Source organism: Coturnix japonica, chromosome 27 (assembly GCF_054131305.1).
Source record: "Coturnix japonica strain WE chromosome 27, WE-NBRP24, whole genome shotgun sequence".
NCBI lineage: Eukaryota > Metazoa > Chordata > Aves > Galliformes > Phasianidae > Coturnix > Coturnix japonica.
This window is the reverse complement of record NC_140689.1, coordinates 533,755-546,438: the sequence shown is the minus strand read 5'-3', so window position 1 is coordinate 546,438 and position 12,684 is coordinate 533,755. Positions and strand designations below refer to the sequence as shown.

Below are 12,684 nucleotides of genomic sequence, written 5' to 3'. Positions count from 1 at the left end.
CAATAGACCCCAAACTTTAAACCCTATGGACCCCAAACTTTAAACCGAATGGACCCTAAACCTTCAACCCCAATGGACCCCAAACCTTCTTCAACCCAATAGACCCCAAACCTTCTCCCCAATGGACCCCAAACCTTCAGCCCAATAGACCCCAATGGACCCCAAACCTTCACCCCAAAGCTTCACCCCAATGGACCCCAAACCTTCACCCCAATGGACCCCAAACCTTCACCCCAATGGACCCCAACCGTTCCCCCCGATGTCCCCAGCCCAACTCTCCCCCCCCTCCCTTCCTTCCCCTGTTTCTCCGGACGTTCGTTCCTTTTATCTGCGGTTCCGAACCCACGTGGATCCTCTTCCCTCCCCCGCCCGGTGCCGGGGGTTGTGATGGGGGTGACCGTGACCACACGGTGACGTTGGGGCTGCGCTGACCGGAGGGGAAGTTGGGGGTTGGGGGGGAGGGGAGGGGAGGGGAGGGGAAAGGCTCCGCTCACTGTCTGCGCTGCCTCGTCCTGACACCATGAGCCCCAGCATCAGCTCCAGCATCAGCTCCAGCATCAGCACCAGCATCAGCTCCAGCATCAGCACCACCGGCTCCAGCAGCTCCAGCAGCTCCATCAGCTCCTGGCTGCCTGTGGCTGCTGCTCTGCTGCTGCAGGTGCCGCCAGCGGGTAGGGATGGGACCCTAATGGGGGAGATGGGACCCTAATGTGGGGGGGGATGGGACCCCAATGGGGGGGGATGGGACCCTAATGGGGGGGGATGGGACCCCAATGGGGGGGATGGGACCCCAATGGGGGGGGGATATGGGGATGGGACCCTAATGGGGGGGATGTGGGGATGGGACTCTAATGGGGGGGGTGGGGGGGGAAAGATGTGGGGTGGGGGACCCTAATTGGGGGGGGAAGATAGGGGAATTGAGGACCCTAACGGGAGGGAGTGGGATGTGGGGTGGAGGACCCTGGAATGGGGGGGATGTGGGGATGGGGACCCTAGAGGGGGTGGGATGGTGGGGGTGGGGACCCTTGGGAGGGGGGGTTGGGAGGGGGGGATGGGGGACCCTAATTGGGGGGGGGAGGATAGGGAGATTGAGGACCCTAATTGGGGGGAGGGGGGAGGACGTGGGGATGGTGGACCCTAATTGGGCAGGGGGGGTGTGGGGGTTGAGGGCCCTGGGGGGGTGGGAGTGTGGGGATGGGGACCTGGAATGGGGGTTTTTGGGGGGGAGATGATGTGGGGTTGGGGGTGATGATGGGGGTATCTCGGTGCCATCCTCGTGCTCTCAGTGTGACCCACAGCTCCCATAGGGGCTCAGCCCTTGGGCTCCTGCAGCCAGCGGGTGGGGGACCTCAATGACACCACGACCCCATTGAGACCCACCTTAACCCCACTGAGACCAACCTTAACCCCACTGAGACCCACCTTAACCCCATTGAGACCCACCTTAACCCCACTGAGACCCACCTTAACCCCACTGAGACCCACCTTAACCCCATTGAGACCCACCTTAACCCCATTGAGACCCACCTTAACCCCACTGAGACCCACCTTAACCCCATCAGACCCACCTTAATCCCATTGAGACCCACTTTAACCCCATTGAGACCCACCTTAACCCCACTGAGACCAACCTTAACCCCATCAGACCCACCTTAACCCCACTGAGACCCACTTTAACCCCATATTGACTCACCTTAACCCCATCAGACCCACTTTAACCCCATTCAGACCCACCTTAACCCCATCCAGACCCACTCTAAGGGCTCCGTTGCCCCACAGACCCCCCCCATTGCACCCCACTCATCCCCCCCATTAACCCCCTTCCCCCCCCGCCCCATAGAGGCGCTGGCAGAGCCGGAGCTGTGCTACGTCCTCGATGGGATCCTTTTCCTTTATGGCATCGTCCTCACCGTCCTCTACTGTCGCCTTAAGGTGAGACCCCCCCATTTGAGCTCAGAGACCCCCCCTCACCCCCAGCCCCTCATTTAGGGGGTCTCCTCCATTTATCCCCCCCCCTCACTGTTATTTATGGGTCTGGGGGGGAATTTTGGGGCTGTTTCTATTGTTTCCCTGCAGTTTGTGACTCGTCGGGTGATGCAGGAGATGGACAAGAAGGTGAAGCCCTTTATCACCATATTGGGGGGGGCATAAAGGATTTAAGGGGGGGGGATTCAATGGGGACAATATGGGGGGGGGCATAAAGGCTGGGGGGGCAATGGGGACAGTGACAGCCCTGAAGAGCTGCACAGTGTTGGAGATGGGGGGGGGGCACTTAGATGTGATCTATATTAGGATGGAAAGATCCTATAGTGGGATTTTGGGGGGGGTCCTAAAAGGAAATAAGCTTTTAGGGATGGGGGCGAATGGGGGGGGGCTGTGTCTGCAGTGGGGTCAGTAGGGTTGGTGTTGGGTGCTGCTGTTCAACCCCCCCCATAAGGAATCATTTTCTCTTTCTCTTTGCAGCCAGAAGAAGGGATCTACACTGTGAGTCAGCCCCAGCAATGGGGGGGGTGGAGTTATGGGGGGGGGGGTTATGGGGTGGGGGGGGTGGAGTTATGGGGTGAGGGGGCAGAGTTATGGGGTGGGGGGTGGAGTATTGGGGTGGGGGGATGGAGTTATGGGGTGGAGGGGGTGGAGTTATGGGGTGGGGGGGTTGAAGTTATGGGGTGGGGGGGTGGAGTTATGGGGTGGGGGGTGCAGTTATGGGGTAGAGAGTGGAGTTATGGGGTGGGGGGGTGGAGTTATGGGGAGGAGGATAGAGTTATGGGGTGGGGGGTGGAGTTATGGGGTGGGGGGGTTGAAGTTATGGGGTGGGGGGGTGGAGTTATGGGGTGGAGGGTGGAGTATTGGGGTGGAGGGGGTGGAGTTATGGGGTGCAGGGATGGAGTTATGGGGTGGGGGGGTTGAAGTTATGGGGTGGGGGGTGCAGTTATGGGGTAGAGAGTGGAGTTATGGGGTGGGGGGGTGGAGTTATGGGGTGGGGGGTTGAAGTTATGGGGTGGGGGGGTTGAAGTTATGGGGTGGGGGGGTGGAGTTATGGGGAGGAGGATAGAGTTATGGGGTGGGGGGTGGAGTTATGGGGTGGAGGGTGGAGTTATGGGATGGGGGGCGGAGTTATGGGGTGGGGGGGTGGAGTTATGGGCTGTGCTGAGCCCAAGGGTCCCCGTCCCTTTGGGGGGGGCTGTATGGCTGGGTTATGTATTAACTCCCCACACACACTTTACATCCCCCCCCCCCCATCCCATTGGGTGCCTCCATCCCATTGGGTGCCCCCAGCATTGCCCCCCCCCCCCCATAGGCCCCATTTTGGGTGGGAATTTGCCACTTTTGGGGGGGGACACCAGTCTGTGACCCCCCCCATTCCCCCCCATTTCCCCCCCCCCCCCTTTAACCCCCCCTTTCCCCCCATAGGGGCTGAGCGCTGAGCACCAGGAGACGTACGAGATGCTGCAGCACAAACCCTGAGCCTGGACCCCCCCATCCCCCCCCCCCATCAATTACTGCTTATGGGGCAGAACCGGAGCTTTTCCCACCCAATAAATGTCGGTTTTCAGCCCCATGTGGGTGTGGGTCGAGTCGGGATGATGCTTTTGGGGTGGGGGGGGGGGAGGTGAAGGTGCCCCCCTACCCACATCGCTGCTGCCCCATTGCTCCCAGGAACGGGAGCTGCAGGAAATGGGGCTGGGGGCTTCAATGTGGGGTGGGGGCAAAGGGGCCACATGGGGACAGTGCAGGTGGGGACCGGGGGGGGAAATGCTGTTTTCACTCTAAATAGCCCCAAAATGGCAACACCCCCATAACTCCTCCCCCCCTCCCCATAACTCCATCCCCCCACCCCAATACTCCTCCCCCCCACCCCAATACTCCTCCCCCCCACCCCATAACTCCATCCCTCCACCCCATAACTCCACTCCCCCACCCCATAACCCCATAACTCCCACCCCATAACTCCGACCCCCACCCCATAACTCCGCCCCCCCACCCCATAACTCCATCCCTCCACCCCATAACTCCTCTCCCCCCACCCCATAACTCCTCCCCCCACCCCATAACTCCACCCCCCCACCCCAATACTCCACCCCCCCCACCCCATAATTCCGCCTCCCCACCCCATAACTCCGTCCCCACACCCCATAACTCCGTCCCCCCCACCCCATAACTCCACCCCCTCCTGCCCCATCACCCTGCAGTGCTGGGGGGGCTTTTGGGGCCGTCCTTCTCCTTTTGCAATGGGGCAGAAGGGGCTGAACGTCACCGGGGGGAGGTTTTGGGTTCAAAAAGAGCCATTTTGGGTTCAAAAAGATCCATTTTGGGGTCGGGGGGTTCAAGTTTATTTGCAGATGTTCTCATAGCTGTCACTTGGGGGGCGCTGCAGCCGGGGGGGGGGCAGGGCCGCATAGGTGACAGCGGGCTCTTGTGGGGCGGGTCGGCCCCATAGGGACCCACCTGCAGGAGGAAATGGGGCCGGGTTGACTTTGGGGTCGTGGATCATGTTCCTCCCCCCCCATTTCCAGCCTTACTCACCCCCCCTGTGCTCCGTGATGGTGATGGTGGAATACAGCACGTCCTCGCATCCCAGCAGCACTATAAGGGATCAAAGCCAGACCCCCCCCCTTTGTATTGCTGCACCCTATGGGGACAACAGGGACCCCCCCCCAAAGGCTGCACCCCATGGGGACAACAGGGACCCCTCCCCCTTTGTATTGCTGCACCCTATGGGGACAACAGGGACCCCCCCCAAAGGCTGCACCCTATGGGGACAACAGGGACCCCCCCCCAAAGGCTGCACCCTATGGGGACAGCGGTGCCCCCCAAATGCTGCCACTCACCATTGGTGTATTCGGGTTCTGGTGGATCCGAGCTGAGGGTGCGAGGAGGGGAGGGGGCGGGGGGGGCGGCGGGGTCCCTGGGGGGTAAATTATGGGGGTAAAGGATGGAGGGGGGGTAAATAATGGGGGTAAGTGGGGGTAAAGGATGGAGGTGGGGGGGATGGGGGGGTAAATCATTGGGGGTAAAGGATGGAGGGGGGGGTAAATGGATCGTGGGGGTAAAGGATGGAGGTGGGGGGGTGAGGGGGGGTGGGGGGTAAATGGGGGTAAGGAATGTGGGTGGGGGGGTTGGGGGGGTAAATCATGGGGGTAAAGGATGGAGGTTGGGGGGATGGGGGGTAAAGAATGGGGGTGAAGGATGGAAGGGGGGGGATGGGAGGTAAATGGGGGTATAGAATGGAGGCGGGGGGGGTTGGGGGGCAAATCATGGGGGTAAAGGATGGGGGGGGCTGGGAGTAAATCATGGGGTAAAGAATGGAGGGGGGATGTAAATGGATTATGGGGGTAAAGGATGGAGGTGGGGGCGGTGGGGGGTAAATGGGGGTAAAGGATGGAGGGGGAGGGTGGAGGGCTGGAGGGATGTGGGGCTGGAGGGTCCCCTTGCACCCACCTGTGCTGGTTCTGGGCGGCTGCTGTGAGGGGGGGGGGACACAATGGGAGTCCCCTGGGGGCCGCCCCCTATTGCCCACCATGGGGGGGTCACCGCGGTGACGACGGCGCCAAAAGAACCAACCCAGGATGGAAATGAGAGCCAAGAGCAGCAGGGGGACGGTGAGACCTATGGCCAGGGCTGGGGTGTGGGGGGACACGGGGGGGACACGGGGGCACATGAGGGACATGGAGAGACAGGGGGACACAGAGGATATGGAGGGGGTGCAGAGGGACATGGAGGGGACACGGAGGGGACATGGAGGTACACAGGGGGGATATAGAGGGGACACAGGGGGGATATAGAGGGGGACATAGAGGGGACACGGAGGGGGCACAGGGTGGACATGGAGGGGACAAAGGGGGGATACAGATGGGATATGGAGGAGATATGAAGGGGACACAAAGGGGACATGGAAGGGACACAGGGGGGTCATAGGACACGGAGGGGACACAAAGGGGACACGGGGACACAGGAGGGACATGGAAGGGACATAGAGGGGACATGGAGGGGATATGGAGGGGGGACATGGAGTGGACACAAAGGGGACACAGAGGAGACATGGAGGGGACACAGAGGGGACATGGGGGGGACACAGAGGGGACACAGGATGGACACGGAGGTGACGCTGTGTCTCGGTCCCGGCTGGCAGCCCCCGTTCCCTCGTCCCCCCTTTGTTCCCCCCCCGTTCTCACCTGGTTCCCGCGGCTGCTCCCGTTCCCGTCTCACCACCAGCGTCACTTCGGGGCTCGGTGCCCGGAACACCCGCTGCGCCCCCAGCCCGTTGCTGGCCACGCACTGATACGCGCCCCCCCGCTCCTCGTCCAGCGCCCCCAGCTCCAGCTCCGCCCCCCCGCTCAGCTCCCGGCCGTCCCGCAGCCACGTGAAGCCCAACGGCCCCGACCCCGACCCCACGGAGCAGCGCAGGGTCAGCGCTTCCCCTTCCATCACAACCAGCTCCGACCCCACCGCGCCCAGCCCGGCCACCGCGATGCTGGCGTCGGACACCGGCACTGCGGGGAGGGGGCGGGGGTCAGTGGGGCACTGGGTCAATGGGTCAGTGGGGCAGTCAATGGGTCAATGGGTCAGTGGGGCAGTCAGTGGGGCAGTGGGTCAGTCACTGGGTCAATGGGTCAGTGGGTCAGTGGGTCAGTCAGTGGGGCAGTGGGTCAATGGTTCAATGGGTCAGTGGATCAGTCAGTGGGTCAGTGGATCAGTCAGTGGGTCAATGGGTTGGTGGGGCAGTCAGTGGGGCAGTGGGTCAGTAGATCAGTCAGTGGGTCAGTAGATCAGTCAGTGGGTCAATGGGTCAGTGGGGCAGTGGGTCAGGCAGTGGGTTGGTGAGTTGGTGGGTTGGTGGGTCAGTGGGTCAGTGGGTCAATGGTTCAATGGGTCAGTGGGGCAGTCAGTGGGGCAGTGGGGCAGTGGGTCAATGGGTCGGTCAATGGGTCAATGGGTCAGAGGGGCAGTGGGTCAATGGGTCAATGGGTCTGTGGGGCAGTGGGTCAATGGGTCGGTCAGTGGGGCAGTGGGGCAGTCAGTGGGTCGATGGGGCAGTGGGTCAGTGGGTTGGTGGGTCAGTGGGGCAGTCAGTGGGGCAGTGGGTCAGTGGGTTGGTGGGTTGGTGGGTCAGTAGATCAGTCAATGGGTCAGTGGGTCAGTCAGTGGGTTGGTGGGTCGGTGGGTCAATGGATCAGTGGGTCAGTCAGTGGGTCGGTAAGTCAGTGAGTTGGTCAGTGGCTCAATGGGTCAGTGGGTCAGTGGGGCAGTGGGGCAGTCAGTGGGTTGGAGGGTTGATAGATCAGTGGATTGGTGGGTTGGTGGGTCGGTGAGTTGGTCAGTGGGTCAGTGGGTCAGTCAGTGGGTTGGTGGGTCAATGGGTCAATGGGTCAGTGGGTCAGTCAGTGGGTTGGTGGGTCAATGGGTCAATGGGTCGGTGGGTCAGTGGATCAGTCAGTGGGTTGGTGAGTCACTCATTGGGTCAATGGGTCAGTGGGTTGGTGGGTCAGTGAGTCAGTGGGTCAGTGGGTCAGTCAATGGGTCAATGGGTCAGTGAGTCAGTGGGTTGGTGGGTCAGTCAGTGGGTTGGTGGGTCAGTGGGTCAATGGGTCAGTGGGTTGGTGGCTTGGTGGGTTGGTGGGTCAGTCAGTGGGTCAGAGGGTCAGTCGGTCAGTCGGTCAGTGGGTTGGTGGGTTGGTGGGTTTGTGGGTTGGTCAGTGGGTCAGTGGGTCAGTGAATTGGTGGGTTCGTAAGTCAGTGGGTCGGTGGGTCAGTGGGTTGGTGGGTCAGTCAGTGGGTCGGTGGGTCAGTGGGTCAATCAGTGGGTCAGTGGGTTGGTGGGTCAGTCAGTGGGTCGGTGGGTCAGTCAGTGGGTCGGTAGGTCAGTGGGTCAATCAGTGGGTTAATGGGTTGGTGAGTCAGTGGGTTGGTGGGTCATTGGTTCAATGGGTCGATGGGTTGGTGGGTCAGTGGGTCGGTGCTGGTTGTGCTGGGGGGGGGCAGCACTGATCTCACCCACGACAGTAACGAGCAGCCCGGTGCTGTTGGCCGTGCTGATGCCGTTGCTGGCCATGCAGTGGTACCGGTCGCTGTCCTCCATCCGGGTCATTGGCAGCTCAAATTGCTGCCCCGTGCCCAGTGATCCCGTCTGGTTCTGTCGGTACCAGGTGAAGGAAAGTGGACCAGAACCCTCCGACACGGCGCAGATCAGAACCAGGCGGGAACCTTCCAGCACCTGAGCTCCGGGGGGATCAGCCTGGAGGGAGACCCCTGATATGGGAACCCCTGGGGGGGGGGGGGATGTTGGTTTGGGTGCGGGCGAATGGAGGGGTGGGAGATGGGATGGGGGATGTGGGATGGGATGGGATGGGATGGGATGGGATGGGATGGGATGGGATGGGATGGGATGGGATGGGATGGGATGGATGGGATGGGATGGGATGGGATGGGATGGGATGGGATGGGATGGATGGGATGGGATGAGATGGGATGGGATGGGATGGGATGGATGGGATGGGATGGGATGGGATGGGATGGGATGGGATGGGATGGGATGGGATGGATGGGATGGGATGGGATGGGATGGAAATGGGATGGGATGGGATGGGATGGGATGGGATGGGATGGGATGGGATGGGATGGGATGGGATGGGATGGGATGGGATGGGATGGGATGGATGGGATGGGATGGGATGGGTTGGAAATGGGATGGATGGGATGGGATGGGATGGGATGGGATGGGATGGGATGGGATGGGATGGATGGGATGGGATGGGATGGGTTGGAAATGGGATGGGATGGGATGGGATGGGATGGGATGGGATGGATGGGATGGGATGGGATGGGATGGGATGGGATGGGATGGGATGGGATGGGATGGGATGGGATGGAAATGGGATGGGATGGGATGGAAATGGGATGGGATGGGATGGGATGGGATGGGATGGATGGGATGGGATGGGATGGGTTGGAAATGGGATGGATGGGATGGGATGGGATGGGATGGGATGGGATGGGATGGGATGGGATGGGATGGGATAGGATGGATGGGATGGGATGGGATGAAATGGGATGGGATAGGATGGATGGGATGGGATGGGATGGGATGGGATGGGATGGGATGGGATGGGATGGGATGAGATGGGATGGGACTGAGGGGATGGAATGGATTGGGGGGGATGGGGGAAGTGGGATGGGAATGGAAGGGATGGGATGGGGGAGATGGGATGAGATGGAATGGGGGAGATAAAATGGGATGGTATGTAATGGCAATGGATGTGATGGAATGGAATGGAATGGAATGGAATGGAATGGAATGGAATGGAATGGAATGGAATGGAATGGAATGGGGGAGATGGGATGGGATGGGATGGGATGGGATGGGATGGGATGGGATGGGATGGGATGGGATGGGATGGTGAGAGCAGAGTCGGGGCCAAGGTGAGGAGCAGAGCACCAGGGTAGGGATGGGGATCTGGGGATGGATGGAGAGACCCAGTAGGGCTGGGGGACGTGTGGGGCAGGGAGGATGTGGGGTGCAATGGAAAGGCCTGAAAGGGATGTGGGGACTGAGGAAGCAGTTTGAGGACCTGAGAGCAGCTGGGGAACCTGGCAATAAGGGCAGATATAGGAACCCAGATTGGGATGGGGGGGTCCATGGAGGCCTGGGGGCACATGGGACCCCCCCCAGCCCCTCCCTGCCCCACTGCCCTCTCACTTCTCACAGTGACGGTGACTGGGGGGCTGCGTTTCTGCACGTCTCCCATCTGCACCATGCAGCTGTAGGACCCCGAATGCGACAGCAGCAGCTCCTGCACCGTGTGCTGGGGGTCCGACTGCGGCCCCGCCACCACTGACCCGTCCCTATAGAAGAAGAACTGCAGGGGGACGTGGGGCCGCAGCGCGTTGCGGCGGGTGGCGCAGAGCAGGGGGAGGGGGCTGCCCTCGGGGGGGGGCTGGGGACCCTCCACCTTCAGCTCCGGCACCGAGAACAGCTCTGGGAAGGAACAGAGAGAGCAGAGGGGGGTGAGAACAGCTCCATATGGTGACCCCCATCCAAAGCCATCCCTGCACGGGCTCACCTTGCACCACCAGGTTACTATAGGAAGACATCAACCATTGGGAAGAGGCTGACCAACTAGAGAAAAAGGACTGCACGTAGGCCGTGCAGTGATAGCGGCCGCTGTGCTGCTGCGTTGCTGCGGGCAGCTGCAGTTGGTCCCTGTGTCCTTCCTGCAGCAGCTTCCACTCGTGATAGAAACTGACGCTGCTGATCTCCCTGTTCTGGGCTTTGCACTGCAGGGACAGCGCGTCGCCCTCCAGCACCGCATGCACCGGCAGCTGCAGCAGCAACGGGTCTGCAGGAGAGGAGGGGAGAGAATGGGATGCATCAGCATGCACAGGATGCATCTATGTGCATTGGGATGCATCAGCATGCATTAATGCCCTGGGATGCATCTATATACATTGGGATGCACCAAAATACATTGAGATGCACCAACATGCATTGAGATGCACCAACATACATTGGGATGCACCAACATGCATTGGGATGCATTAACATACATTGGGATGCATTAACATACATTGGGATGCACCAACATGCATTGAGATGCTCCAACATACATTGGGATGCATTAACATGCATTGAGATGCACCAACATGCACTGAGATGCACCAACATACATTGGGATGCATTAACATGCATTGGGATGCACCAACATGCATTGGGATGCATTAACATGCATTGGGATGCATTAACATGCATTGGGATGCACCAACATGCACTGAGATGCACCAACATGCATTGGGATGCACCAACATGCATTGGGATGCATTAACATACATTGGGATGCATTAACATACATTGGGATGCATTAACATGCATTGAGATGCATCTATATACATTAGGATGCACCAACATGCATTGGGATGCACCAACATACACTGAGATGCAATCCCCCCCCTCCCCCCCATCACCTCTGGTGCCCCCCTGCCCCTCACCATCAGACACCGTCACATTGAGGGCTGTGCTGAGCGTGGAGCCCCCTGTTCTGCACTGGAACGTGAGTCTCCCCTTGTCCCACAGTGTCAGATAGAGCTGGTTGGGTGCATTGTCCATCCAGCGCCGCCAGTTCTTGTACCAGGAGGTGGAGATTCTCGTGTTGGGGTCCCCGCAGAGCAGAGTCACTGGGTCCCCCTTAAACTGGGGTGTCCAGGGGGGCTCCATGGTCAGCAGGGGGGGCTGGGAGCCTGGAAAGGGGGGATGAGGGGACAATGAGGGGCAATGAGGGGCAATAGGGGCAGTGTGGGGCAATGTGGGGCAATGAGGGGCAATGAGGGGCAATGTGGGGCAATGTGGGGCAATGAGGGGCAATGATGAGGGGCAGTGTGTGGCAATGAGGGGCAATGGGGGGCAATGAGGGGCAATGAGGGGCAATGAGGGGCAATGGGGGACAATGTGGGGCAATGGGGGGTAATGTGGGGCAATGAGGGGCAATGTGGGGCAATGTGGGGCAATGTGGGGCTGGGGACTCACCAGCAAGGCAGAGCAGATGAGCTGTGAGGAGAGAGAAGGGGATGGTGGGTGGGAGCTGCTGGCAGCGCAGCATCCCTGCCCCATGCAGTGCAGTGCAATGGCAGCCATGCAATGGGGTGGGGATGGGGATGTCCCCATAGTGCCGGGGGGATCCCAGGGGACACCACTGCAGCAGCCACCCACATCCGGCCACCCCCAGGGCTGTGCGTGGCAAAGGGGCAACTCTACCCACCCCATGGCAATGACCCCACCGTCCCTTCAGCCCCATGGCCCAGCCCCACGGCTCCACAGCCAGCCCCACAGCCAGCCCCACACCCCTATGGCCCTCCTCCCCACTTCCAGCCCCACAGCCCCACAGCCCCACATCCTCATTACCTTCCTCCCCACCTCCCCACCCCCACAGCCCCACAGCCATCCCCCCATCCCTATGGCCTTCCTCCCCACCTCCCCATCCTTACAGCCCCACATCCACCCCCACATCCCCACAGCCTTCTTCCCCACCTCCCTATCCCCATGGCCCCACATCCATCCTCCTCCCCACCTCTCATCCATCCCCATATCCCCATGGCCCTCCTCCCTCCCTCCCCACCCCCACAGCCCCCACATCCATCCCCACACCCCCACCTCCCCACCTCCCCATCCCCACATCCCCATGGCCCTCTTTCCACCTCTCCATCTCCACAGCCCCACATCTCCACATCCCTATGGTCCTCCTCCCCACGTCCCCATCCCCACGACCCCACATCCATCCCCATATCCCCATGGCCTTCCTCCCCATCCCCACAGCCCCACATCCATCCCCACATCCCACCTCCCCATCCCCACATCTCTGCTCCCGCTGCCCCCTGACCCGATGGGGATGTGAGACATGTAGACAACAGGGACATGGGGACAGAGTTACGTACGTCCCTTTGTGCCCCCTTCAGCCCCAACCCCATGGCATGAAGCCCCCCCCCATCCTCACCCCACAGCAGCAGCTCCGTGCTCCTCACCATCCCCCGGCAGCAGCACTGAGGTGACAGCGGCAGCTTCAATGTGATTTGAGGAGAAAAGAGGAAGGAAATGGCAATATCTCCATCCAACCCCCAATAAATGTCATTGCCCCAAAGCCAGCCCCGGGTGCAGGTGGCAGCTCTGAGTGCAGGGAAGTGGATGGGGACAGAGATGGG

The 12,684-nt window shown here is 60.6% G+C and overlaps 2 protein-coding genes across 2 annotated transcripts; one reads left to right on the top strand and one right to left on the bottom strand.

The window, feature by feature from the left end:
- Positions 1-421: 421 nt before the first annotated feature.
- FCER1G (Fc epsilon receptor Ig) lies at positions 422-3,559 on the top strand. Its single transcript, XM_085524305.1, has 5 exons — positions 422-671; positions 1,841-1,932; positions 2,077-2,115; positions 2,464-2,484; positions 3,412-3,559. Exons 1-5 carry the CDS (start codon positions 521-523, stop codon positions 3,463-3,465), a joined length of 357 nt encoding a protein of 118 aa, XP_085380431.1. The 5' UTR covers positions 422-520; the 3' UTR covers positions 3,466-3,559.
- Positions 3,560-4,251: 692 nt separating this feature from the next.
- LOC107324539 (Fc receptor-like protein 4) lies at positions 4,252-12,644 on the bottom strand. The gene is made up of 11 exons (XM_085524357.1): positions 12,480-12,644; positions 11,516-11,536; positions 10,981-11,229; positions 10,059-10,334; positions 9,695-9,973; positions 7,993-8,262; positions 6,174-6,491; positions 5,440-5,619; positions 4,830-4,906; positions 4,525-4,584; positions 4,252-4,446 (listed from the first exon to the last, which is right to left on the bottom strand). The coding sequence occupies exons 1-11, from the start codon at positions 12,508-12,510 to the stop codon at positions 4,252-4,254; spliced, it is 1,956 nt and encodes a 651-aa protein (XP_085380483.1). The 5' UTR covers positions 12,511-12,644.
- Between the last annotated feature and the right edge of the window lie 40 nt (positions 12,645-12,684).